The 21,405-nt window shown below is 60.6% G+C and overlaps 1 protein-coding gene across 3 annotated transcripts; it reads right to left on the bottom strand.

Moving 5' to 3' along the window:
* Positions 1-674: 674 nt before the first annotated feature.
* On the bottom strand, positions 675-17,985 carry Rab3il1 (RAB3A interacting protein like 1). Of its 3 annotated transcripts, none has more exons than XM_026407591.2 (11): positions 17,841-17,985; positions 10,081-10,333; positions 9,564-9,659; positions 9,390-9,467; positions 8,585-8,803; positions 7,725-7,871; positions 7,138-7,266; positions 6,926-7,038; positions 5,427-5,526; positions 2,387-2,453; positions 675-1,719 (listed from the first exon to the last, which is right to left on the bottom strand). In XM_026407591.2, the coding sequence occupies exons 1-11, from the start codon at positions 17,849-17,851 to the stop codon at positions 1,637-1,639; spliced, it is 1,296 nt and encodes a 431-aa protein (XP_026263376.1). In that variant the 5' UTR covers positions 17,852-17,985; the 3' UTR covers positions 675-1,636. The 3 variants fall into 3 exon arrangements, with proteins under 3 accessions (XP_026263376.1, XP_026263377.1, XP_026263378.1); XM_026407592.2 differs by having other exon boundaries at positions 675-1,716; XM_026407593.2 differs by lacking the exon at positions 7,725-7,871.
* Positions 17,986-21,405: the final 3,420 nt, after the last annotated feature.

Here is a 21,405-nt window from a genome sequence, read left to right as displayed (position 1 = left end):
CTGAGTTGGCCAAAAGCAAAGTCCAAGGAGGCACCATCTGCCTCCCTAGGCACTGACCCACCGCAGAAGCTGCTGTGCCCTGCTGCCAGGAAAGTGTGAATTCAGTCCCACCCTGGGTCCTCAGAGGCTCTGGTTACCCCCACCTTTTTCCACCTGCAACTGCTGCCCCGTGCCCAGAGCCCATCTCCGACCCAGACTGGGAAGTCCAGAGCTTCCCTCATCCCCACCTGTGCTGCGAGTAGGCATGGCCAGTCCATCGTGCTAACGTCCTGCCCAGCCCCGGCCGTCTCAGCGCCTGGGGCTCGGTGCTCCCCACCTCTAGAAGACTGGAACAGGCTCTCTGAGGGCTAGGACAGCCAGACAGAACTGTCCAAAGTGCCGCAAAGAGACAGCCCCAGCATGGTTCTCCCCAACAGCAGGCTGCTCCTCATGAAGAGAGGGACCCGAGAGCATCTCCAACACCCCATAACTCCACGGAACACAGAGGGAGGACTCGGATGGTCTTCCCTAGAGCAAGGAAGTGGTGGTGGTGGTGGAGGGAGGTGGCTTCAGGATTTGGGTTTAATCCCAAGCACGAGGGCAGGCAAGGAAAGGATTTGGTTTCATTCCTTCAGATGCCCAAGCCTGGCCAGAGCCCCAGGGTGCAGCAGTGAAGGCAAGCAGCCGCCTGGCCCTACCAACAAAGCCCTCCTTTATTAAATAGAGATCGCGTTACATTCCATTCAAAGAAGGAAATCAGGGCGCGGTGAGGGACATGTCCAGGTTGGATCCCTAACCTTGGTCTGGGTAGGCTGTGATGGAGGTCAGGGAGGGCCAGGTCCTGCCGGCCCCACTTGGCCCCACAGGCAGGGGTCCCTGTTGTACGAGGGGCTGGAAACAGGCGTGGGTCCCTGAGGCCCTCTCTGTGTCTCACTCTTGGAGACAAGCCACCTAGACCTCCAGTAGTTTGGGGAGAACGGCCTCCTGGAGCCCAAGTCGAGATGGGGGAGGAGGGGACGGGGGCCTTTATGAAGGGGAGAGGAGGGGCCCTGACTCATCTTAAGAACGGTTTCAGTCCTCAACATGTACAGGCTGGAGGGGAGGAGGCCCTGCCAGCCCCTGCCGCCAGAGGCCCTTGACATGGCCAGGGTCACTGGGGCAGTCTGCTGAGGGGCCACCTGGGAACTGGGTGAATGATGGCCACAAGGAGGTGCTGGTGGCCCAGGACCTGAGAACTGAGGTGGCGGATAGCTAGAAGACCCAGCCACCCCAGGACAGTCCCTTTCTGAAGAGGTGGCAGCAACAAGGCACCTGGAGGCAGTAGCTCCAGGACCGGGGTGGGGTACAGACTTCCAGGGGTCCCTCCCAAGGGCTGAACCCCTGAATATGGCTCCTTGGTCTTCGGTGCTTCCTGAAATTCTCCTGGTGGTTGCAGAACCCAGTGGGGGAGACAGAAGGGTCATTTCATGAAGTCCAAGTTTGTCTGTCCCTCTGTCTGTCCCAGGATGGGTGTCTGGTGCTGTCTCCGTGCTGCCCTATGGCCTGGCCGTCTGTCCATAGTGTCAGTGTCCGCTCAGGGCTGGCTCCAGGACTGCACTTGGTGACTGTCTTGCGGCAGGCATGCTCCAGCTAAGAGCCCTCTTGAGCCGGCCGAGCCCTAGGCCTCCAGGGGAAAGAAACCAAGCTTGGCCAGGGACATCTCCCTCCGCAGCCTCATGATCTCCCAGAACATGGGCTCTGCTGTAGGTAGACAGAGGGACAGCTCAGGGTCACCTCAGCAGCTGGCTTGGCCCTCTCCCCTGGCAGTGGGCGGCAGCAGATATGGCACCTCCCAGTCTGACCAGTCTATGCTGGCACACGGTGCCCCACTCAGCAGTGATGACAGAGGCCCCAGGACTGCAGTTGACAGGTTACCAAATACTTTCCAGCCCTGACTCGGGGCTGGCGTGGGTCTGGGAGGCGTCGGCCCCCCGGAGCAGGCAAAGCCTGGAGGCCAGTGAGCCCGCCTTCTGGCGGCCATGAGGCAGCCATGGTGGTTGTGGGGGAAGATTCACTGGAGGACCCCGCTGTGCGGGCCCTTGAATGCCAGGCCAGTAACGGGAAGACTGTCCCTGGAGGACGGGCAGGTGGGACCTCTCTGGTTTGCTGTCCTGGTGGAGAAGGGCCCAGAGGCTCCTATGGCTCATCTCTGTGGAATTCTGAACCCAGGAGGATCCTAATCCCTTTAGACCCACATCTCCTCCTTTGATTGCTTCCTGGGAAATGAGCCCCAGCGTCCTCCCTCTGCCCTAGGGCAGGTGGACTCAAAAGGCACTAGATTAGCCTGGGCGGCACTGCCCTGCTCCACTGCCCTGCTCCACCCCTCCCTTGGGTGCCATCCCTACATTGGCCACCAGGGGGTGCTCACCATCCTGCCGCACCAGGCCTTGCTGGATGTAGCGTATGTAGGTGAAGAAGTTGCAAACGGCAGTGATCTGCAGGCAGAAGTAGGGAGAGTATGACCTGCCAAACTCCCACCCTCGGGTTCCCCAAAAGGCCACGTGGACCTGAAACAGCAGTAGGTTCCAGGTCCCTGGCAGAGCTAGGTAGCACTCCTGGCCTGGAACAGGGCTGCGGCTTTGAAGTTTTAATAAACAGCAACAAGATTACTAGTACTGCTCTAATAACCGCAGGGCAGCCACAGCGCGCTGCCTGTCCATCAATCATGGGTCTCAAATGAGGCATGCTAATCATTCCCATCTAACGTGTGGAGAAATCAGAGTCCCCAAGAACAAAGCACTTGACAACAGCAAGCCCTGGAGCTAATCAGCAGCTGAGTTGAGCCACGCAGCCAGGTAGCCAGCCGGTAGCCTGCCCCAGAGTCTAAGCTCACCTGGGGAGCTGGGCCTGCTGAAGTGGAGGCTGGGCAGTGTTGTTATACCAAGAAAGTCGAGGAATCAGTCCCTCCCGGGGTCCTCCCAGCCCTGTGTTATGGTTCAGATATGAGGTGTCCCCAAAAAGCTCATGTGTCAGCCAACGCAATAATGTTCAGTGGTGAAATGATTAGCTGTTAGAGCTTTACCAGAATCAGAGGATTAACCCAATGATATGGCTTAACTGGATGGTAACTGTAGGCAGGTAGGATGTAGGTCACCAAGGGGTGTGCTTTTGGGGTTGATATTTTGTCTCTGGTGAGCTGAGCTCTCTCTGCTCCCTGATTGCCGAGTCCTGAGCTGCTCTCCTCCACCTTGATGTTTTGCTTTGCCCCAGGCCCAGAGTTATGGAGTTGGCCATCTATGGACTCAGACCTCTGAAGATGTGAGCCAATTAAACTTCTCTTCGAATTGTTCTTGTCAGGTTTTTTGGTCACAGTGAGGGAAAAGGTGACTGAACTATCCAGCCAGCGCCTGAGGGCCCAGTCGGTCCTGGGGCTGCTCCATGCCAAGCCCTGGCGACCCTCCTTTGGCTCAGGTACTGTCACAAGGACTCTCTTACAGTGAAGAAAGAACTGTGGGTCCCCTTGCCAGGGGCCATCCCCAGATTGGGGGGGGGTCCCTGTCCCAGCGGCTGAGAATATAGGCTACTTGTGGCTCACAGATGTCCCCTTCTGCATCCCATACCCCAGCAGAACTAATGACGGACTGGCATGGAGGCTATGTGAGGCCTGTCCCTCGACTAGGGTGGAGCCAGCTCTGTGCTCTAGAGTCCCTGTGGGTCCAGCTGAACATGCGCCCCGAGGCCCTGTCCTGGTGTGGCTCCTTTCCCTCCCCTCTTCTGTGACCACCACTCTCCTAAGAGTTGCATCAACTCCCCATCTTGGCTCCAGGGAGCCCAGTGGGACTGCTGGGAGGTGGCCTGGCAGCTGGGCCCACAGCAGCCCCTGTGGAACAGGACTCTGGGGGAGGGATGTCCCATGTGTGGGGCACCCCTTGGCTGGGGGTGGAGGAGGTTGCAGGAGGGGGCTGTTCACAGGAGCCTAGCGAAGGCAGGAGGTGCAGGACAGCACGAGGGCCGGCCGGGCGTGCTCGAGCTCGGCTCTGCATGGGGGTGAGACGAGAGCAGCCCAGGGTGGGTGTGCACCAGGCAGTGGCGCCCGCTACAGGCTCCTGAGCAGGAATGGTGGAGCCGTCCCCTGGGACTGTGCTCCTCCTTGTCAGTCCCACAGGTCTGGATCTCTTGGGATGGGGACCATATCCTAAAATGCCAGACCCTCCTCAGCTTACTTCCTATCCCCATTTTTGCCCAACACAGCTGGACACCGGGGCCAGGAAAAGAAACAAACTAGTAGATGTGATTTTGCCGGGCACAGGAATGGCTGGCGTGGGCCCTCTGCTGAGCTCTGGTTGGGATTTGAAAGGAGCAAAGGGGACCTGTGGCCACAGAACAAGGCTCTGGCCACCAATCCATGGGGCAGCCACTACAGACACAATGCAAAGCTGGGAGGCCCCAGGTCTAGGCCACGTGGCCCTGGGCACCCCTGTCCTTTGCAAAGGGGCACACTCCTTTCCCGTAAACAGGTACTCACTCACCACCAGAAGAGTCCCTTTGAGTGTTCCACAACATACGCAGGAACCAAGAGCAGACACGCTCCCTGTCCAGCCGTGGGGCCCCTCTGTCCACTCTGGTCCTGCCCTCCCAACCTGGCCTCTGGCAGGTCAGGGGGGCAGGTGGTGCCTCACAGCCCATCAGCTTTGCACGTGGGTCAAACATGTCCCCCTCCATCCCTAAATCCTCTTACTACTCAATGGTGGGGCAGAGGAAGGAGAATCCCCAGCCTCAACCCCCAGCTGGCTAACGTCCCCTGACCCAGTCGGGGGGAATGCGGGTGGCAGATGGGATTTCTGGAGACCTGCAGCACCCGGGCCTGATCACAGCCTGTGTGCCAGACACACCCCTGAACTTCCTCAAATGTCTGGGGGTCTGAGCATGTGGCTTTAACCTGAAATCCAGCCACTCTCTTGATTAGGTTACTAATCAAAGGACAGAGGTGTGGATGCTACTCCCAGGAGGACACTTCTTACATAAGACCAGGTCTGGAAGACTAGAGGTTCTCCTGGTGACTGAGAAGGCCGTGTGGCAGACTGTGGACAGCCTCTAGAGGCGACAGGGTCCCTGGCCAAGAGAATGGGGACACAATGGGGAACTGAATTCTGCCAGCAGCCACGTGAGCCTGGAGAGAACCCTGAGCTCAGGAAAGAACACATCCCAGCACATCCCTGCTGAGCTTCGCGCAGACTCCCGGCCCTGGACAACAGCAAGACGGGAGCGGTGCATCGCGGTGCATCGCTTTAAGTCACTACGTTTACGGTCATTTGTCATGTGGGAAAAACAGATCAGCGCACCTGGCCTGGCTGTGGCCCACGTCTCTGCACCTCTCTGAGCCTGTTCCCTGCTCTCTAGACTGAGGTACAGTCCAGTTGTGCTCCCAGCCCAAGGAACCGAGGGACCCATAGCGAAGGATGACTCACCCTGGCCCGGGAGGATGGGGAGATGTAGTAGTGACTCTTGGAGTCCCCAAGCCGGATGCGGTGGCGGCAGATACGGGCCAGCCCACTCAGGGCACACGTGCTGGGGGGACAGCAGAGGTGGCCGTGAGGCCTGAATGGACTTACGCAGAGAGGCAGGCCAGGGGGCGTGGGGTGGGCCTGGCCTCGCCGGCCCCGCCAGCCCCTCAGGGTTCTCCGCTGCCTGCTGACCAGCTCCCGCTCAGAGCCCCACCCTGCACCCCCCTCTCTCCTCAGCCAGGCCTGGGCGACCTCATTCAGCACCTTCAGCCGCTCATGTGCAGGGTCAGCTGGGCTGGCGGGCAGCCCACCATCTGGCCTCCCACTCTCTGGCTCCTCTGGTGGTCCCAGCCTCCACAGCTAACTCTGGACATCGCCTACGGGGGTCTCTCCTCCCCTCCACCTGGTGAGCCACCATGTCCCCAGGATACGTCTGCCTTTAGCCCTGATTCCTCAGCTGCTCGCCTCACCTCCTCCTCTCTCCTCCATGTACCGGCCAGGCACTCCTCCCAACACCCACATCTATCTACCGCCTTTCCCCGCGGCTTCCCTGATGCCCAGGAAGTGGTTACGGAGGGTTCCGAGTCAAGGGAGGATGAAACACCACCCTGGCTTATCCCCCTGACCAGCCTCCTGCTGCACAGAGCACCCTCCTTCCAGCGTCCCTCTGCTACAACATATGAACAGCCGGCCTCGGTGGCTGGTGCCCAAACCTGTAGAGGCTCTGAACACCTGCACAGCCTCAGCCCCGGTGCCCCACCCACCCCACCATTCTGACCCGGCCGAAGGTGCTCCCGTCCATACGCAGCACCTCCTGCCCTCCTGACTCTGCGCCCTCCACAGGAAGGGCTCTTCTCTCCCTGGCTAACTCCTCCTTCAAAACCTGGCTCAACTGTTCCCTCCTCCAGGATAAGGCTCCCCAGGGTGCCGCCCCTCCTGGGCCAGGTCTCCGCTGTCCAGGGGAATCCTCCCCACACTGTGCTTCTGGTCTGCCCTGGCCCTTGTGTGCTGCCACTGCCCCTGCTCAATGCGGGGTGAACAGTGGGGAGGACAAGATGCCAGGGCCACCGAGTTACTGACTGGCAGGAGGCAGAGCCAGTCACTGACAATCACTGATGTGTTGACTGGGTCCAAAACCCCCCGTGGGAGAGACAGGGAGGGGCAGGGCGCATGCAGCAGGTCAGCCAGGAAGAGCCTGTGCCGGGGGCGGGGGGCAGTGGGGCTGGACCCTGACATTCTGTCACACATGCCTCCTGGCCCTGCAAGGGGCAACTGTGCCTCTCTTATCAGGTCACCACGTTCCCAGGCGAGGTCATGCACCAGGGGCCCCTGCCCACCCTGGGGCCCTACACCAGGCCCAGGCAGCCTGAGCTCGGCCTTTCCCGACCCCCACCTCGGTGCGGCTCCAGGCCCCGTGGGGGCTTCCCCATGTGTGCAGGGAAGGCTGAGGGTGCCCAACTTACTTGGCACTGCCACAGTCCACCTCAGCCGCCTTCCCTGTGGGCAGGGGCTGTGAGGCCACGGGCTCGATGGTGAGCGTGTTGTCCTCCACGGCGGCCCGGACCAGCGCCGAGAGCTGCAGCAGACCAGGGCAGCAGGTGGAGCGGTGAGGGCTGGGCAAAGGCGGAGGGGCAGCTGGGCCGGGCCTCCCAGATGGCCGCCCTCCCCGCCTCACCTCCTGCACGGTGAAGTCCAGGCAGGGGCCCACGTCCTCGCGGTACACTCTTTCCAGGAAGGGGCAGGCCTTGTCCAGCGTGGGCGACGCCCTCCAGGCCTGGAACTCTGCAAACAGGGTTGTGTCCACCTAGCAGGGAGGGCATGCAGGGTGAGGGTGGTCAGGGCAGAGAGCGGGCATCGCAGGGGAGGCAGAGCTAAGGGAGAGGAGAGCCAGGGAGGTGTGGGGCAGGCTCAGCAGCCACCAGACTGTCCCCAGCAGCCGTGCAGGGGAGCCGCGTCCAAGGGAAGAACTCTCTGCCCTTTGCACCCAACAACTTTGAATTCAAAGTTTTGTTCTAGGTGTGCTGTAAGTGTTGAGTGCTAGACTACAGATGTGGGTCTGGCCTCGTCCCGATGACCCTCACTGCCTCTTCAAGCAAACTGGTGGGAACCCACAGGTCCCTGAGGGCACCGGACACACTCAGGCACATACACACAGGCCTCCTGCTGCCCACTCAGAGGGGCAACTGTGGCCTGCCCTGGGCTGCATGCAGTGTGTGGAGAGGTAGCGGGGCAGACGGGACGGCCCCTCTCTGGAGCCATTACCTGCTGGGAAAAGGAGAGAGAGGTGGCAGAGGTGGGGGCTGCGGGCGGCTCCCCGGGCGGGAGCTGCCAGGCCGGCTCGTAGGTGAGGTGGATGGCCTTGCTGGGGATCACGCAGAGGAGCAGGGAGAGGAGAGGGGGAAGCCCAGGCTGGGCCATGGGGTAGACAGACAGACAGACAGGTGGACAGAGACAGGAGGAATGAGGAGATATCAGTGTCCGACAGGAAGCTCAGAGCTCAGAAGTGGGCCAAGAGGTCTATTTGCTCCTCTTCCCTGTAAGCTCTGGAGACAGACAGAGGACAGGACTGAGCCGGGTGGGCTGGACATGACACCCGGGAAGCTGAATCCCACTACACCTGTCTCGGTGTCCACTCGATGCAGCCTGAGCTGGCTCTTGACATCAGTGTGTCATCAGTTTCTCCCGTGGTCGCAGGACACTCCATTGACCACATGAGGGAATGGGGGTGCTAACGGGTGGTTTCATTTGTCTTGGGACCTGTAGCCATGAGTGCCCGCCCAGCCAGGTCAGGAGAGACACCTGTCCAAGGCCAGCTTGTACCAAGAGCTGCCGAGGACTCTGAGTACAAAGAGTGTCACAAGGTGGTCCTGGGCCTTGAGGCCAGAGAGCCCGAGCAGAGCCCCACCAAAGCCAGTCCAGGTGCAGAAACTACCACCTGCCACTTGGAGCAGACAGGGGTGGCTATCAGACACTCTAGAGGCCAAAGGCTAGACACCTCAGCACAGAGAGGGGCGAGCCAGACTGCAGATCACACAGCAAGGGCGCAGGTGTCCTCATCGGCCTCTCCTCTGTCAGTGGGCACCCCGTTCCCTCCCATGCACACTGCCCACCTGCCTCCTTACCTCTTTGCCCTCCTTGTCTGGGGTGAGGGTGTGCCCTGCAGCGGGGCACATGACAGGGCAGAGGGTGCTGCTGGTGCTCTTATGGCGCGAGTGGCCCTTTCTGGGCCCAGCCTTGGTGGGGCTCAGCAGCTGCGGGTGGAGCTCTCGGTTGGGAGAGGCTGGAGTGGATGTGATGACCAATGTCTTCAAGGCCGTCACCTCTGCCTGCAGCATGTCGATCTGGCCCAGATGGATGGCTGTCAACCTAATCCAGTTATCAACCCCCTGGCTCCCACCATCCATGGGCCCAGAGCGGGACAGCCTGTGCCTAACAGCAACCAGCGCCTAACCCTGCCTGCCCCGGGGAAACTGAGGCTCAGAGAGGCGATGTGGCCGGCCAGAGGTCACACTGCAAACAAGACTTGGTGGGGGACAAGTGTCTGGGAGCTTCCCTGGTGACCCACTGAGTGTTCTGGGGTCCCTGGAAGGCAGGAGCAGCCCTGCTTCACATTTTCCTGCTGATCCAAAAGGCTCCGAGAGGAAGCTACTTGGTTTCTGCTTTGCTAAGGAGGGTGGGAGGAAGGAGGAGGAGTTACAGCAACCACAGGTCCTTCCAGTCCCCAGAAGGCTCCAGAAAAGTCTCAGTGGTTCAGAAGGAACACTAGGGGGGTCCAGGGCGCTGGGCTATGGGATCTCAGACACCCCCACCTCCCTGGGCTGGGGCTGGCCTGGAGGATCTGGTTGGAGAGCCCAGGCCAATGCTCGGGGTGGGGTGCGCCCTATGGCGGGCGCCCCAGGCTGGCCTGGGCAGAGGGACGGGCCTCACCTTGCCCCGGGCCTCCTTCAACTGTTTTTCTGATGCTGCCTGCTTCATGTTGGCTTCCCGGACCATCTTGTGGGCTTCCTGGAAGAGGGCAGCCTCGGTGTGAGTGGCTGGGAGCTGGACCCCTGGGCCATCCGCCCCGCAGGCTGCGCCCGCCCGTCCGCCCACCAGGCGTACCTCGAACAGGCTGGCCGTCAGCTCCTCCAGCTCCTGCTCCAGCTGCTCCCGCACCCGGCACAGCCGCTCACATTCCTCGTCCTTCAGCTTCAGCTCCTGGGACAGAGGGGACTGTCAGCCTCGTGGGAGGCCCCAGCCCTGGGTGGGCCCGGCCATCGTGAGTGGGGCTCTGGGCTGCCAGCCGACTTCCTCTGGTGCCCCCGACTCTGTGCCTCTTCCACCAGCTGGCAGCATGAGACCCAAAGCCCACCTGACAGCCCCTCAGATCTGGGAACAGGTTTTCAAAGTCAAGGTCACGTGACAGTCACTATAAAGACTCGGAACGCTGGAGCGTGGCCAGATGGCCAAGCCCACGAGGGCCCGGGTTTGAGTCCCAGCACCCTCCAAAAAAGACACAAAAATGGGTTCCTGCTTTGCAGTTCTCAGGTGCCTGCACTGGCCTGGCTTGCAGCTGGCCGCGTCAGTCACTGTGTCACCCGGCTTTCCCAGGCTGGCTCCTCCTCTCCGAGGTCCCTACCTTTTGGGCTTTGTGCAGCTCCTCCTTCAGGAACTCTGAGCCCTTTTCCCGGATCTCCATGGAGGAGCTGCGCAGGCGGGACACGTCCAGCGGGGCAGCCGCGGGCTCCTCCTCCCCTTGGGCCTCCTCCCCTGCGGAGGCCTCCACCAGGGATCCTGGGGACTCCCTGTGGCCTTTGCAGGAACCCACGTTCTTCCAGGGGACAGGGACAGACGCGAGGGGTGGAGGGGGGGCCTCGTCTGGCTGGGGTGGGCTGCAAGGCAAACAGAGGCATCAGTAGACACAGGGCAGGCTTCTGAGACCTGCCCGAGGGACAAGCCCCGGGCACCACGCCTGCCACCTGGGCCTCCGCCTTTCCATCTGTAAAAGGGGACCACAGGCCATAACCAGGCTGTCACGAAAGCATGTTGGTAGAGCACATGTTCTCTTAGGGGCAAGGACGGGGCTCTTGAACCCTTGTCAACCTACAGCCCAGGGACTGGGCCGGCAGCAGATGCTTAGCACACAGCTGTGCTCAGTTTGCGTCTGTCGAACAGATGACTGTACACATGCGGATGCTGAGGCTCAGTCTCCACCTTACTCAGCAGGGAGATCCAAGTGACTGTCAGCCCCAAGGATGGGGGGCTGTGTGTGCATAAAACCTCATCACCCGGGAGGCACTGAAGTGAGAGCTACCTTCATTGATAGTACAAATTCATGATGTAGTTAATGTGAGAATTAATGCACATGTTAATAAGAAATAGTTATTGCAAATTCCACTCCTTTGGGTGGGGGGGAGTCAGAGAGGAAGCATGAGGCTAGGGTAAGCAGGAAGATTCTGCAAATAGCCCAGGCTACACAGACCCACTTCCTGTCCCCCTGGACTTTATGGGGGGCAGTTCCAACTCTCCCCTGGCCTACAGTGTATCCTCTGAAAAACACCCCCTTCTCCAGGCCTCGGGACCTCCCTCCCTGAGGCTGAAGACGCTGGAGTGCTGGGGCCTCTGCCCTCCACCCGCCCCTCAGCCACACTCCCCCTCTGGAAGGGGATCCTGCAGAGGGAAGGGCGGGAGGGCTGGCCAGCAGGGGTTTGTGCCAAGACAGCACCTCTGGATTTGCTCACTCAGCAAAAGCTGGGGGCTCCTGAGCCAGCAGCTTCTGAGCAGCAGCGGCTGGGAGGGTAGGGTGGGGGGCTGGGCTGGTGGGGGGGCTGGGCCTCCGCTGATAACAGTGGGGAAGTTCGGGGGAGGGGCCCAGAGAGGCCCACTGGAGGAGAGGAAGGACAAGGCCAAGGAGACGGGACTTGGGATAACTGAGGAGGAAGGGTGAGAGGCTGCTCTGGGGCCTGTCCCTCTTCCCTGTCCTCAGGTTCCCAATAAGGCCACCCAACAGCTTCTGAACCTAGCGTTCCTCTTGGTAACACAGACACTGAGCACCCAGAGACCCCAGCCACAAGACTGTTCCCAGTCTTCCACACGGCCCTGTCCTGCTGCCCACTGAGCCTGCCCTCTGCCTGGGAACTGGCCCAGCATGGGGCCTCGAGGTCCTGGGGCTGGACTTGGCCTGGCAGGGACTTGGCCTTGATGAATGAGGCCAGGAATCCAGGGTCCATCAGCTGTGGTGGCTCAGGGTCTCTAAGGTTGGAGGGGCTAGGGCAGGTCCTTCAAGCCCCCTACAGCTATACTGTGGCCCCACGGGCTGGGTCTGTGCCCAGGGGGTCACACTGTGCCAGACCCCATCCAGGGTGCTCTGTCCTCATTCAGGACTCTGCACAGCACTCACGATGGTTCCCATTCTACAGATGAGGGGAGGGAAGCTCAGAGAGGGAAGGGACTTGGCTGGGGTCACGCCGCTGGTCAGTGACAGTGCCAAGACAGGCAGTCAGGTCTTCAGCCCAGGCCAAAGCTTCCTGAGCAGCGGCCCAGCAGGAGGACGAGGAGCATGAGTGTTAGAACCCATGCCTGTCCCGGGATCAGGGACTGCTGCGCCCAGGGGGACTCGGGAGGCTCCTCCTTGGCTGCCACAGGGACATCTGACCCAGTTCCCTCCCCAGCTGCAGTCCCCACCTTTCTGGGAGGGAGAGCCTGGGCCAGGAGAGCTGTGGCCAAGAGGACAGCCAGGCTGTGTCCTGGGGTACCTACGTGTGAGCCCCTGGAAGTGTTCTGAAATCCTCTGATCCAGCCACTCCTGGGGGTGGGCATTAAAACCCTGAAGGAGGAACCCAATAAGGAGTCACTCGACACGGTGCAAAGTGAACGGCGTTCAATCCACAGCCAATTTGACAGAGACCATCGCCTACCCAGGCTCTGGGTCCCTCAGCTGAAACCCCAGGCCCAGAGAGAGGGGAATGTACTCCTGGAGGCCCACATCCTCAGGTGGCAGAGGGGAGTCATAGTCATTAAGGCCACGCCAGAAGCAGCAGATCCCATTAGGGTGGGGCCACCCACTCTGACAGAGTAAGGACTGCAATCTACGGGCCGGAGGTGACCCACAGGACAGCCTAGGACATGGGACAGGATCCCAGGTCTCAAACACCAAGAGCTGGTGCCTTTCCCCAGGCAAGGACCTCCCTGCTTCACCTACACCCCACCTGGAGGAACAAGACTGCCCGTCCTTCCCCAGGGACCAGCGTGGGCCTCTGGGTCGCAGGGAGGGCCTCCAAGGGCAGGGCTGGGGCTGGGGCTGGACCTTCCCCCCAGGCTCTCCTTCAGCTCCCTGTTAGGGGACACAGTGGCCCAGGAGGCCTGAGACGCGGTCTCTAGAACATCTTCTCTTCCCCCTGGTGGAAAAGCCCAGGCTCACACCCTAACGACAGGAAGTGTCGGGACAGCGGGGCCACCCCACAGACACCAGCTCCCCATGGCCTGGGCCACAGCAGCAGGAGTGAGAGAGGAAGAGGGCCCGGCCTGGGCTGGGAGGGAAGCTCCAATCTGCAGACCCCCCTCCCCTCCTGCTTCCGGACTTCGAGGCCAGCTCCTGTGACTCAGAAAATTCAGAGGAAGGGATGATCCAGGCCTCCAGGTCCAGCAGAGCCAGAATCCCCGATCCTCCTCACCCTGCAGCCTCCAGGAGCAGGGGCTCCCCAACCCGGGTGTGGCCACCAGGCATCCCTACCCCTAGTCAGGCCCATCCCTACAGAAACAGAGTCCTGCTTCCAGGAAGGGTCTGCCTGGGGTGGAGCTCCTCAGAGTCAAGGTCAGAGGTAGGCGGGGCGGCCAGCATCTCCCATTCTAGAAGTCAGGTCCCAAGCCCAGGGAGGCTGCAGCTCATACAGGAAAGGCCACACGGGGTCACTTCCCCAGGAAGCACACGACCAGGGGGAAAAGCAGACGCTGAAGTCCTCAGCCCACCAGGCCTGCCCTCAGGGGCCCCGCTGGGTTTCTGTCCCCACTCACAGAACAGCAAAACAAGGACTCCAGGACTCTGTGGCCCCCAGTCACTCAGTCACCCTGACTGGGCCAGGAGAGCCTGGTCAGAGGCCAAACAGGACCCAGTGTGGCCCTCTGAGGGTTCCACCCTTCCCTGCCTGCCAGGCCAGCCTGCCCCTTGATAAGTGCCCAGGATGTCCCTGCAGTCACCTTCTGCAGTAATGGACAAAATGGGTTCACAAAATAAGCAGGGGAGGGGACACTCAGGACAGCTCTGAAACTGGGAAAAGGACCGAGCAGGGAGGACACACTGGGAGCTTGACCCTATGCCCAGGGGCACCAAGTCTGATCTCCAGGTAAGCTGCAGAAACCTGCCCAGGGCCAGCGGAGACGGGCACTCAGGGTGACCAGGCAGACGGAGGCGACCAAGGCTGATAGCCACAATGTGAAGGGCTCCCAGGAAAGGTTCTGTGTTCAGCCTACAAGCCCAGCACAGGTCAGAGAGGGCCGATGTTCAGAGCAAGACCCACAAGCACACAGGGTTCCCACGCTTTGGACCATGTTCATGGCAGCCCACTGCCTGAGCATCCAAGGGTGTTACTGGTGGGGACTCAAGACGGCGCTGCGGAGGGTGCATTCTCCACCCTGGTTCGAACAACCAAGCACCTGAGGTTCAGAGAGGGTTGGTGACCTGGCTGGAACACCCAGCAAAGCAGCAGCAGGATGGGGATGAATCTGGAGTGCAGGCACAGTGTCACGTGACCTGTCATCAGGAGGAGAGGGGATGAAGGATGGTTTCAGAGAAGTGAGGCAGGATGCGGATGGGCTTTGAGGAAGTTTGAGATCGGACTAAGTGGGGGTGGCGATGGTGGAGGGTGATGCCCAAGGAGGCTGCTGCACTAGCCAGGCAGGCCCTGGCCTGGAGGGGACAAAGACTCTGAGGGGGAACCGTGGGAGGACAAGGGGGCTGCAGGAAAAAAATACAGTAATTGATTAATTAAGTAATTAAACAACAAGGAAGAGGAGGAGGAGGGAATCGGTGTCCCCAAGATGGAAATGAGGAACTGGGACAGGGCTCCCGGGGAAACGAGAGGGGGTGACGAGGCATCTGGGAAGTGGCACCGGCTGCGGGCGGCTGAAGGGGAAAGGCAGGACAGAGGCAGCTGTTGGGAGGCCCTCCCGCAGCTCTAGGCAGGGCCGGGGGAGACAGGAGAGCCAGAGCAGGACCTCAGGGTGGGAGAGGGCGGTGGTCCTCCTGGTAGAGCCGGAGCTGGGCCAGGATCCAATGAGCTCCAGGCAAGGAGGGGCAAAGGGACAGGCGGGAGCCAGGGTGGGCCGGGCACTCCCAGGAGGGGCAAACAGGTGGGGGGGGAGCCTGCCTGCAGCAGCAGGTCCTGGTTGGAAGAGGAGCGGGGGAGGAGCAGGTCAGGACACGTGGAGCAGGTAGCCAGGCCAAAGCTCCCCTGCCACTCAGCCCTGTCTCTCCACTGGGGACCAGTGCCAGGCGGGGGCAGGTGGGAGTCTCCCTCTCTACTGTAGAAGGCAGGGCACACGGCACATGCCTCATAATGCCTGAGGGGGACCCCCATGCATTCAGTCTAAGAACTGACACCAACCAAGATTTCAGCCATCCAACATGGGCCTAGTGAGCACCTATCATGTGCCAGGAACCCCAGGGGCCCTGATCCTTCCAGTCTGTAGGACCGGACAGACTCCAGGGGAACATCACTAAGCCCCCTGCTCCCCACATTCTATTTCATTTTGTAGCCCCCCACACACACACACACAACTTCGCTTCCTTCCCAAAGCCATCAAGCACGAATCTAGTGCAGACACTGGAGAGTGCAGGTCAAGCAGGGCTCTGATGAGGTCTGAGCCTGTGCGCAAATGTGCTGACAAAGGATCGGCAGGAAGGATATCACACCTGTGGGCAGGGAGGGCAGGCAGACCATGGAGGGCTTCTGGGAGGTGGCAACAGTGAGCACTCACTAGAGATAAGTATGAGTAGCCCCCAATCTGTCAAGGGGGAAAACTGAGACCAAGGGGCTGCACCAATGTCGTGTGGCCACTTGATGGTAAAGAACCAACCCAGATTCTGGTCTCTGCAGATCAAGTCTCAAATGCCCAGCACTGTGTTAGGTGTAGAAGTACCTTAGATGCCATCCCTACCCCATCATTCTGAAGCAGGTTTCACACCCAAGACCTCGGACATGTGAAACCATGGCAGATGGGAGAGAAGCAGCACCTTAAAGTTAGACTGGTAGGAGCTGCCTGCAGCAGCAGGTCCTGGGAGGAGGAGGAGGAGGAGGAGGAGGAGGAGGAGGAGGAGACACGTGGAGCAGGTAGCCAGGCCAAGCCTCTCCTGCCACTGGGTTCAGAGTCCAAGGCCCATGCTTGAGAGTCTCAAGGGAGAGGACACCCCCCTCCCCCAGCTCCTGCAGAGTCCAGCTACTGCTGCCCACCCCAGGAGAGCAGCCCTAAGTCTAGGGCCACAAGGGGACAGGGAGTGGGACCTGTCCATGAACAGTCACCCAAGAGAGACCACAGTTCGTTGGACAGATGCGGAAGCTAAGCTCCAGAAACACAGAGGGTTAGCCAGGTCTCCCAACTCCTGGTCTAGGACCAACAGCCCCCAGGACACACATCCCAGAATTGTCATGAGCTTCTGGGGTCACAAGCACAAGTCACTTAGTGCTTGTGCAAGTGTGACCCTGAGAAGAGTCCTCCTCTGCTGCTGGGATCTGGGTGAGCTCTTAGGACACCAGGCCTAAGTGGGTGCTGGCACCTTGACCCCTGATCCCTAAATCTCTGCCTTCATATCCACATGAGGGATCCATAAAAATGCAGTGCTCAAGGTAACCCCAAACTCTGCCTCTCTAGGGTGCCCAGCTCCTCATTCTGCCCTTGTTTCCATCTGCATTTATGAAGTCCCTACTGTGTGCTCTGTATCCAGCTAAGTCCCAGAGGACCCACAGGTCCACATGGGAAGTGTGCCGTACTGAGGACTGCATGTGGAGGGGTCAGTTTGGCAGCCTGGCTCATCTACGAGGGTCCTGGAATATGGCAGACAAGGCCTTCTCTAAAACCTTGAAACTCTTCCTCTGTCCCTACAGAGAACATCCATCTACTGGGCCTTGTCTGACCCTAGCCTGGGTGCCTCCAAAAGAGGATATTCTTGAGGATGGAATCACTGCTACCCTACAACCTACTTATTTCACCTAGAGGCCCAGAGAAGGGAGCCCATACCCCTAGAGTCACACAGCAATTCAGGGGTTGTTTTGCCTCAGTCCACCCAACACAAAGGGTCACAAGATTCCTCCAGACAAGGCTGCTCCCCAGACACATTTATCCCTAGGGTAAAACCCATCTATCCCCAGGTAGGATTGTCCTAACCTCTCCAGGCACCACAAAGCCCCTTAGTCACTTTCTCCCTAAGCCCAGCCTCCTTCCCCCAGGGCATAATTCCAGGAAAGAGGCTCGCCTTCAACTCTGCCTTCAACTCTGCCCCTCAGGAGGCTCAAGCCTCTCCACACCTCACCCCTACCAGGGACCCCATTACTTTCTGAGCACCTCAGCTCAAGTTCTGCTGGGTGCCATGGAGGAAAATGGATCCAGCTTGCCCATTTGTGGGGGTGGGGGGTGGATTGGGGGAGTGTTACCCACTCGCCTGGTGTGGCAGGGAGGGAGCTGGGTCCTGGGACAACTCATCTGGCCAAGTGCTTTAGAAGAACACACCCCCAGGACCTAAGTCTTTCCACTCATGGGGGAGACAAAGTGCTCCCCAACTCCATGGAAAAAACCTCAACCTTTCTGCACCCCCAGGGCAGGGGTCCCTCCATCAGACCAGCAGGGAATAGGAACCACCTGAGAAACAATGGTCTGGACAGAGAGGGGTCCTGGGGCCACTGACCCAGGACCCAGAGCCTATGCTGGCCCCTTTCAGGCTGCAGGGAGGTCCCAGCCACTCCACAGCTCCGAGTACCGGGAAGAGGTTTGGCCATCAACTTGCCTGCGACCTTGGAAGACCCAGCTCCTCTCTCCCAGCCCAACTGCTTTCCAAGAGCTCATCCGGCGAGTGGAGGGGTGTCCCTCCTTGAGGTGCGCGCCCCAGGGTTACTCCGGCAGGCACAGGTCGGCACCCCGTCCCCCCACCGCCACCGTCGCTTGCCCTCCGGGTGAGCTAGGAGGAGCTGGCTCGGTGGCCCTCCTCACTCCCCACCCCGAAACCCCCAAACGCTCCGAGGTCTCTTCCATCTTCCCGGCTCCACGCCGGCTCGCCCGACCTCAGCCCCAGGCAGGGCTGGGGGCGCAGACCGTCCCGGGTGGGGCGCAGGCTCGGCGGGACCCCCACTCTCCCGCCCCCGGAGGCGGCGGCGGCCGAGACCCGGCGCCGGCCCCCGCGCGCGGACCCACCAGCTCCACATCCCGGTCGAGGTGCCCGGCGTCGGCTCCCCGCGCCGCTCCGCGCTGCGTCCCCGCCCGCCGCCAACTCCGCCCCGGGCCGGCAGGGTGTCCCGCTGCCTGTCAGTCCCGCCCGCAGCCAGTCGGTCGCTCTGCGCCGCCGGGGACCGCGGCTCCGGCGCCCGCCGCGCCCCGCCCCTGCCCGAGGCGGGTCACGTGGCCGAGGGGCGGCCCCAGGACACGTGCCCGGCCACGCCCCTCCGCCCGCCGGACGCGCCGAGCTCGCACTCGCTCCCGGGCCGCCCAGCCCCGCTGCGGGCCGCCGAGCCCTGGAGTCGGTGAAGAAGGGCCCCTGGATCAGGCCCCCGGGCTGCGCCCGCCTCCGCCGCTGGTTCTCTCCGCAGCCCCCTCCGCCCAGCACCGCGCAGGAGCCTCACAAAGGCGGCGAGGGTCAGATGCTCCCGGGATTGTCACTCGAGGCCCGCAGACACCCTCCTTCCCACTCCCCAGCCTCTGCCCCTCAGTGACACTCTGCCTCAGCCCTACTTCGGGGATCCTTATCCCCAGGGGGTGTCTGTCTTTGGCCCAAGCCCCCCACCCAGCCTCCCCAAACAGGGGCCTGCCATTCTGCAGCCACTGGACACCCCTGCCCAGCCCTGCCTCTGCCCCCTTCCCACCATCTACCCTCTGCAGAACAACATGGCCCACACGTGCCCGTCGAGTCCGCCGCCTCGGAAAACCTTTACCCGAGTCTCTGACCACTACTCTACCTGCCGGCCCCTCAGCCCCGCTCCCTGACCATTGGCCAGAACTTCAGTCTGGACCTGGAGCCAGTGAGGGCAAACTCCCTTCTCTCCTGCCAGTGACTGGGGCTTCTACCATCTGGCCCCGGAGAAGGACTGAGGGTTGGAGACAAGGACCTTCCCCTTGCAGAGGCCACCAGAACGATCGGTGCTACTCTTCCAGGCCACAGACCCTGGGGCCCAGGCTGAGTTCTTGACTACTGCGCTGCAGCCTAGCCCATGTCTGAGGGTGACAGGTCTTCATTTGGGGGACACATTTCATTCATTCATTCAGCCACCCCTTCTGAACACAATCTATGGGCCTTACAACCATGACAGGCCGACCTAGAAGGAAATTGCACAGATATAGACCCTGCCTTCCTGGGACTCCAATATGGGATCCTCCCCCCTCAGCCTCCCCAGTGGCTGAGACAGGTGCACACCATTACGCCCCGCTTGCCTAGGGCATGACTTGCAAATGTGGTGTCTCTGATCAAAATAGAAAAGGGTGCTCTCTTTCCCACCAAGGTACAGGACTTGGTGAGTGGAGGCCAGGCTGGATTTCCTGCCTTGCCCACTCCCTTGGCTAACACCTTATCTAGTGAACAACCTGGACAGCCCTCCATGGCATCCCTTCCAACTTTCCAGAACCATTCAGCCCAGGCTCCTACACAGGGTAATTGTTTGCAGGATTATGGCTTCCAGAGGACAGGGACCAGCTTGTGGGACCTGTGTTCCTCTACCCACCCGAGTCCAGCACAGATGTCAACATGTCTGTTGACTTGCTTCCTTCACCAGCGAAGCCTTGAGCAACGGCTGTCTTCCTGCTCCTATCTGTTCACCTTTTTCTTCCTTTTTTTCTTCTTCTGTGCAGTCCCGGGGATGGAACTCGAGACCTTGCAGATGCTCGGCAAGTCGTCTGCCCCAGTGAGCCACATTTTCAGCCCTTTTTATTTTAAGACAGGGTCTCGCTAAGTCATGACCCAGGGTGACCTGGAAATTTTGTTTTAGGGATAGAAGGAGGAGACACAGAAGGAGCCCAAGATAAAGCCTTGCCCTGTGAGTCCGCAAGCCCGGGCAGGAGATAGCTGATTCCCCTGACTAGGGGAATCTAAGGGGTGAAGAGGTTACAGCCCCAGAGAAGAGTCCACAGCCGAGGAGGGCTGCTTGACTAGGGAGGCCCTTGAGAGAGGCCTCAAAGGACAAGTGTGTGGTCACCCTTCTGGGAACACTGACATCCAATTACTAACCAAAAATATCCTGTCCTCTGTGCCTCCAGTCGACTGTGGATTCCCAGGCTTCACTGCCTCTTCCCAGAGCACAGTGAACCCTGTTCTTCCACTAAAAAGGGATGGGCCCAGAGAAGTTAAGGTGCCTGTCTGATGTCACACAGCCAGGGGTAGTGAGGACCAGTCTGCTTACACCAGTTTTCCAAAAAAAATCAGCCCCCAAACCAGAGGGCTCACAGGACACTGCAGCTGCCTACAGTCAGAAGGGGGGCCCAGCAGGTAGAGAGGGAGAAATAAAGGTGTTTCCTCTGCCCACAAGCCACTGCCCTCTTCAACTTCCTTCCCGTGTGGCCCCTGCCATTCCCATCTCGGGCTTGGTGGCTTTAACCACAGAGTCTTAGCTGAGGGCAGGTGAGAAGCCTGGGTGACCCAGTCCCCGATTCTGGACTGAGGTGTGTCCTTGGCTCACTGTGTGGCCCAGAATGAGTGCCTTGCCCTCTCTGAGCTTCCATTTCCACTTCTGAACAACCATCAAGTGGAACAAGGCCATCAGAGCTACCAGCTGGAAGTGACCTTGTTAGAGGCTCCTGAAACTTGCTCACAGGTCCATGCCAGCACCCTGTCGGGAGCCCAGCTTCCACCTGCCCCTGTGTTCACGCGGTGGCAGGACCCCGTCCCCCGTGTCCCAGGTCTTTAGCTCACCTGCCTGTGTCCCAAGGCTCCTTTTTCAAGCACTTCAAAAGGGCAGGACCCGGGCCTGATGGGGCATAGCGCACAGTCCCCGAGCTCATGGCCAGGAACACTGGGCATGTCCCTCTGGCCGGGCACCCGGTGGGCTCCTTGGAGGCATCCATTCTGGAGGGGCCAGGCGGAGGGTCTCCGTGGATACCGCCGGGAGGTCAGGTGGCTGTGGCTGCTGCCCGCCCCAGGCGATCCCCACACTAACCTTTGCTATCTCTAGGAGCAGCAGCCCCAGAGGGCGTAGCCTCCCAGATGGGCCTCTATCTCCTCGACCCATAATTATTAACTCCCAGGCTCAGAGCAGCAGAGGAGTCAGGGGCCCTCCTTCCTGGGCTCTGGGCCCCCGGGGTGGGAAGCTCCCCCTCAGAGCCTGAGGCCCTGGGCTTTCCCTAGGCACAGAGCGGGCTGCTGTCCCCTCACCCCTCTCCTCCCAGGTCGGCACAGTGGAGAGAGCCTGTCCGGCTGGTCCTGTGGACAGCTGGCTGTGTGGCCTTGGACAGGCCCTGACCCACCAGCCCAGCCTCAGTAGCCCTCCACACTTCAGCCACCATGACCACGGAACATTCTGTGAGCAGTTGGGAGCTCAGGCCTGGAGTCGGGCTGCATCAACCGCACTTCTAGCCCCTCCGTGCCTCAGTTTCCCCAGCCACACTGTCACCCTCTGAGGTGCACCAGGCCAGCAGCCATGACCAGACACCCTCTAAGCCGCCTGCCTCCCCACACTCTCCCCTCCGTCTGCCATTTCCATCCCACCCTGTCTCTTGGCTCATCCTCCGTCCTCCAGGAAGCTGTCCCCTCTGCAGCACAGCGCTGGGGCCCTCAGCT

The sequence above is a fragment of the Urocitellus parryii genome, chromosome 4, assembly GCF_045843805.1.
Source record: "Urocitellus parryii isolate mUroPar1 chromosome 4, mUroPar1.hap1, whole genome shotgun sequence".
In the NCBI taxonomy this organism is placed as follows: Eukaryota; Metazoa; Chordata; class Mammalia; order Rodentia; family Sciuridae; genus Urocitellus; species Urocitellus parryii.
Note: the sequence above shows the minus strand (reverse complement) of the source record. Positions and strands in the feature narration are given on the sequence as shown.

Bases quoted from the DNA above. Each gene is read 5' to 3' on its own strand.
- Rab3il1 (XM_026407591.2), bottom strand. The intron at 9,468-9,563 runs GTACGCCTGGTG...GCCCTCTTCCAG, and splicing joins TGACGGCCAGCCTGTTCGAG to GAAGCCCACAAGATGGTCCG. The intron at 8,804-9,389 runs GTGAGGCCCGTC...CATCTGGGCCAG, and splicing joins TGAAGGAGGCCCGGGGCAAG to ATCGACATGCTGCAGGCAGA.